Genomic DNA, 6,288 nt, shown 5'->3' on the forward strand with positions numbered 1-6,288 from the left:
AAGTATTTCGGAGAGAGGGAGACACTCTACTCTCAGGAGGATAAAGACAAATGTTTAAGGAAGGATTCCTTATTTCTTATAATTATGTATTACTTTCTCACTGCTTGCTTGCTTGAGCCATTCATTCATTCATTCATTCATTCAAATTTGTCTCACACAAAATGCCAACTGCCTCTAATTTGGCTTTGTTTCTTTCTGGGAAGGAAGGCCCACCTCAACATGGGTGCCGCTGACACATCTCCCACACTTTCACAGAGTGCCCAGCTGAGACATGTGATGCATGTGATCCTTCTGCCTGGCTGACCCCAGGTATGTCTCATCCTTCTTAGTTCGCTGCACACAACCCTGGCCCATTTCCAAAACTAATAAAGGCAGGGCATCGCTCTGCTGCAGTAATCTCTGTTCCGTCCTCTGCACCTGAGCCCTCCATTCTCTCAGGACATGTCAGTCATGAAGCCCTATTTAATGACCATTTCCATCCTCCTGATCCTGGTTCCTAAGACTCCAGGTAACTCAGGCCTCTCTCAAAGGTTCTGGGGTCTTGCGTGTGGTATTGTTATCTTGATGACCTCTGAGATGACTCCCACTCACATATCACAGGCACTACGTAAAGCCTTTCTGGTCTCAGACACGTTGGGAACGTTACTCCCAAGGTCCATCTCATGTCAAGATCTCCCCGGGTTCCGCTCTGCCAAGACAAATTTAAGAGGTTGTTGCTTCTTCTCTCCTGGGCTAGTGGAGTATCGAAGCATGAGGCATTTTAGGTAGTGCTGTTACTGGGAGGATAGATTGATTCATGTGTTTGGTGTGCGAGATTGGATCCAAGTTGGGGAGCTATCAGATGAATCAATGGTAGTTTGGGAGAATGAGTTGTGCTGGGGATGGTATATGACCTTAGAGAGAGAGTAATATTAGAAAAATGAGTGGGCATGAGGAGGGGGTAAGCAATTCTGTTTATAGGATTGGTCTGGATTGATGCTCTGGTGTAGTCTGGAGAGGGAAGGCTATTTTTGCCGAATGGAGCTAAGGGCGGAGTTGGGTAGGACTGAAAGTTAGGGTGAAGCTGGTGGTGGGGTTGTGTTTTGGATTAATGCTGTGAATTGGGTTGGGTGGCTTGGTTAGTATCCTGTTTGTGTTGAATTTTACAACTGAGCCTTAGGTGGTTAGAGAAGAGACAGAGCTACAAGTTGGAATTAGCTGTTGGTTCAAGTAGGTGTGTTATTCAAGCTGGGCATATGTGGGGTGTGTCCGGGCAGGGGTTGGCTTAGCCTGAGTTTGGGGGGGTGATTAAGCTTGAGTAAGACAGTTGCATTCATCAGAGCAGAGCCGTGGCTGTTGAAATGGGGAGAGTGAATGCTGCGTGAAAAATATCTGGTAACTATTTTCAAATTCTTAAAAAAGTTTCTTGGGTGTGATTGGGGGTGGGGGGAGCACTGCAAAGCAATAAATATAACTGTAGGTAGTGAGGAAAAATGAAACTGGGAGGCTGGAATGTCCTTAAGTGGCTCTCCTTAAACTTTGACATGTACAGAAAGACATGGCAATAATCTCATCCCAGTCCCACAGAGAGCCAAGGTTGTCTCTTTTCTTGGGACTCAATTCAGAATTACTGTTTTCTCCTCCCTCTCTTATTTCTCTTTCCCCTTCCCACCCTCTCCCTACTTCACTTTCTCCTACCCCTTATTTCTCACTCTGTTTCATCCTCTTCACCTGAGAGACACTTGTCCTCATGTTCCGTAAAGTTCAGTTCCCATGTTAGAACAGTGGTAAAAACCACAGGTAAGTTTGCAGATAACAACAAAGGAAGACAAGTACTCCATGCTTCACAAGTTGTACATAGTGTTGCCTCCCTAATAACTATTTGATACTCTCACTTGGCAGTTCATGGGCAGGAACTGTTCCGGACAAACTTTTCTGGGGTAACCAAAGTCATTTTTTTCCTTTCGTCACCCCAAAACATATACTTAGGAAATTAATGTGTTTGAAAGCCGAGACTCTGTCTTTGCAACTTATGTATTCCTAGTATTGAGGTGAGTGCTTTGCACAGAGTAGGTTTATTGAATGAATTAATGAATACATATAAATGACTTATGCCTAATATATAAATATATATTCTATATTTTATATATTATATATTTATTAAATATATAAAATATATAAATTTATAAATATATATAAATTTTTATAGATTAAAATTTTATAATTAAATTTAATATATAATTTTATAATTAAATTTTATAATTAAAATTAATCTATAAAACTAAAATTTTATATATTAAAAATTTATATATTTATATATATTTAAATATTTATATATTTTATATACATTTATATATTATATATTATATATATATATATATATATATATATATATATATAAAGAACCTTACAAGTTGGGTGGGGAAGGATCATGTTTGGGGTGCACAGGTGGCAAAGAAATCATGTATAACATTGCTTTTGGCTGTGTATGGAACTGTTAGAGTCTAGAGCATATGTTTTGTTTTTTGATTCAAGCTGGGCATATGTCCAAAGTCGGTGAATGAGCCGGGCCATGTCTATGGGTGGATGTGAGAAGGTCAGGCAGGGTTGTGGCTCTCAGGCAGGAGCCGGTATTTTCTGGGAAACTCATGCACAGCACCCCTCCTCTGGCCTCTTCTCAGACCTGTCAAGTCAGAATCTCTAGAGACTTGATGTGAGTATACTTAACAACTCCCCAAGTTATTATAAAGTATGACCCATCTTATTAACCTCCTCCTTCAGAAACACAGTTGAGATTTCCTGATCTGGTGCAAACTCTCTCATTCCCATTTCTGACATGGGGAGACTGGGTACAGAGTACAGAGGGTCAGAGGCAAAGCTGATATTTAAAAGCAGATCTTTAACTTCAATTTGGAGATGGAAGGATGATCAAAGGTGACATTCAATGAACGTGGATATTACAATTTGAAATGGCAGGGAACTATATAGGGTTAGCATAGCTGCAGGATTGAGAAACTAGAAATATCTATAACAAAACCTTTGTTTCTTTGTTTAGCCACTGTAAGCAGAATCCTCCTGGGTCTGCCTTGACCTGCTTCCCATGTGGAGAGTGAGGGAAAGGCAGCTTGCCTGATCCTCATTCCTGCTATCTGTGTTCCTATCCATCTTCTGGTGATGGAGGTGACCTTGGGTGCCCTGGCTCCCATCCACTGGATTTGGGAGAAAATAAAAGTCCACCAGTTCAAATATTAGCCAGAAGAGTGTGAGTATCACTCTAGCGGGGCCCTGCAGACCTCCTCCTTTTGTAAGTAGGATGATGCCAAGAGAGGGAGGGGTTCCGTGATGAAGGCAAGGATTAAAGTAGGAAATGCAGCGGTACCCTGATGTTGGAACATGGATGACGGGACGCCATTTTTTACCTCCTTGTTCTGGTTAACCAGCAGGCTGGCTGATGCCGCAGCAATTGCGTGCCTTCCATGGGCTGGAGTGCCAATTTCTGGGGAAGTCCATATGTATATCAGTGCCCAGATGCTATGGGATGTCTGCCATTAAGACAGAGTACTTTATACTTTCTTTCCTCTCACATTATCTGACTTCACCTAGACTTGGGACATCTTGCTTTCTGTTGATACAAAATTAACAGAATGTTCTTTTTGCCAGACAGAAAACAATGTCAAATTTGCTTGTCCCATTTTTATTAATGTGGGTGGGCACTGGAGACCTCTGTGTGCTTAGCACGGAGTACGTGGCCTGGCACAGAGTGAGTGCTGATAAATGGATGTGAAATGAGGGGATGGGTGGGTGGTTGAAAAGGTTCTTGAATGTGAAGCTATGGAGTCTGGACTATCTATTGATAGCTGAAGAAGTCCTTATGCCTAAAGACATCACGCAGGAAGACGCCACCCTGCCCTAGAAAACCTCTCATGTAGGGAGGCAATGTCACACAGAGAGGAAAGAGCATGGGCTTAGTATCAAATAGAGAAGAATTGAATTCCAGGCCGGGTCAAGTGCAACGCTGTAGAAATGTGGACAGAACAAGATTTCTCTTTGAGCTTCCATGTCTTCATCTAAAGAATAGCAGTAACAATAAGCTTTTATGAAGGTTCAATGAGATATCATTTGTCAAATGCCTGACACATGGTTGAAGCTGGACGTATGATATGACTGTTAGTACTGTTTTCTTTCTAACGTTTATTTATTTTTGAGACAGAGAGAGACAGAGCATGAACGGGGGAGGGTCAGAGAGAGACGGAGACACAGAATCCGGAGCAGGCTCCAGGCTCCGAGCTGACAGCACAGAGCCCGACGTGAGGCTTGAACCCACGGACCGTGAGATCAGGACCTGAGCCGAAATCGGCCGCTCAACTGACTGAGCCACCCAGGTGGCTGTTTTCTTTCTAATGGCTCCTTTGCCTTTGAAAGTTGCAATAAGTAACTAAATCTATTGATGACTAGCATTTATAGAAAGCTGAGTGTCAGGAACTTTGTCACTGGGGTATTTCCAGCCAAGGAGCCCATGTACACGTGCACGTATTTGGATGACTGATATATAGCTATCAGTGGTCAGTGAGGGGCTTTAGCCATTTGTGGAAAGCGCGTGGCAGAGGTTTGTACAGTGAGCACATGTGTATATGCTCAATATATGTGTGAATGCCGACGTGTGCACTTGTGCCTGTGCGTGTGCTCCAGCGTGTGCTCCCCAGGTACACGCAGCATCTGTTTCTGTGGGGCCAAGGTACAAAGAGAAACGTGTGTGGTACGTGTTTGCTCAAATGCTTCAAAGGACAAAGGCACGCAGGGGCTGGAATGTGCATGCCCTGCCTCAGCGTGGAGCCCGGCTGCCCCTGACGGAGCTCTGTGTGAGAAGCGTACCTCTGTACGGACACTTGAGAACACGTCCAGTGGGTGCCCCTGAAACCCTGGACCCTCAGGAAAAGCCTTTCATATCAGCAACAGTGTCTAATATTTAATTACTTCTTACTAGGTGCCAGCTACTTTTCTGAGCACGCTACATATGCTAATCTAACATCACAAACGTTGTTACACCCATTGTGAAAACAATGCAACGGTGGGCTAGCCAACCAAAGTATCTGGCTAAAGGATGACGAGTTATAATGACGGAACCTGCATTTGAACCAAGGTGGTTTTGATTCCGGATCCTGTTAATACTCTCAGGGCTTGTTCTCTCGAAATCATGCTTCCCCACTCCTGTTATCACTGCTGCAAGGACACTAAACATGACTATGTTTTCCCCAGGTGACCTGTTCAGATCCTACTATGGCAACAGCCAAGAGCCTTGGATTCCATGCCAGCTGTACCACGGCATGTGCAGAAACACCTGCAGAAAAAAATGAAATTCAATACTTAACCTGCCCAAGTGATCAAAAGTGCTGCCTGAAACTATCTGTGAAGGTAGCCCGTTCTAACAATGTGAAGGATTATGACTCCGACTCCAACCTGTCAGTTACAAACATTTCAAGCTACTCTAAAATTTGAACATCACCAACCATACCACCACCCCCCGGAGTAATTCTTCCCTCATTCTGGAACACCCTCTCCATAAAAACGCATTCCTTCTCACGTGTGTGTCTTTCGTCTGTGAGCCGTCATCATTGGACAGGGGAAGGTTAGGCAGAAGCTGGGGAGCAACAGAGTACTGGAAAGGACACTGGCCAAGAAAGCAAATAGGATCCTGGAGTAGCTCGGTAAATGTTGAGGCTGCCAAGGATGGGAGGAAATCACATTTCGGCTCTGCTTTGGTACCACCAAGAGGGCTGTGATTCATTCTTAGGCAGCAGGGGGAAGGTGACGACTGTATTGAGTCTGGATTATCCAGTGAATATGTAGGGGAGATCACTGAGTCCTCTGAGCAAAACGTCGTAAGATTACGACGAGGGCAAGATGGTTGTTTTTGATATTCAGACGACCATCCTGGCCTGTTTGGTATGATGTGGTGTCCTCAGGAAGAACCAGAACCAGACAGATGGATGACGAGGACTGAGTATAGGAATCCGTTGGACAAAGTCGGGCAACATTTCCTGAGAGGTAGAGGCGTTGGAAAGTGGACCAAGCAGGGTTGATCCTGAGCATTCTTCTGGTTTCGAGTCTGGAGGACCATTTCTGGGTGTGAGACAGAGGTGGTTGTGGTCATGGTGAGAGAAAGGGAATTGAAACAGAAGCTGGATACTGTACTTGATAACCTTTAAGATTCCTTTCATTCCTGAGAATGTAGGGATATTAACTTTCCACTCCAAACTTAGTCACAACTAATAGTTGGACATACTATGGAATTATCATTGTGTTATGTAG

The 6,288-nt window shown here is 43.8% G+C and overlaps 1 protein-coding gene across 1 annotated transcript; it reads left to right on the forward strand.

Moving 5' to 3' along the window:
* Nucleotides 1-441: 441 nt before the first annotated feature.
* DEFB116 (defensin beta 116) lies at nt 442-5,559 on the forward strand. Its single transcript, XM_019458890.2, is given in 3 exon segments — nt 442-508; nt 5,236-5,324; nt 5,326-5,559. Coding segments are annotated over 3 exon segments (306 nt in total). The 3' UTR covers nt 5,476-5,559.
* The last annotated feature ends 729 nt before the right edge of the window (nt 5,560-6,288 follow it).

This window comes from Panthera pardus, unplaced genomic scaffold (assembly GCF_024362965.1).
Source record: "Panthera pardus isolate Hobbes unplaced genomic scaffold, ASM2436296v1 HiC_scaffold_25, whole genome shotgun sequence".
NCBI classification, from domain to species: Eukaryota; Metazoa; Chordata; class Mammalia; order Carnivora; family Felidae; genus Panthera; species Panthera pardus.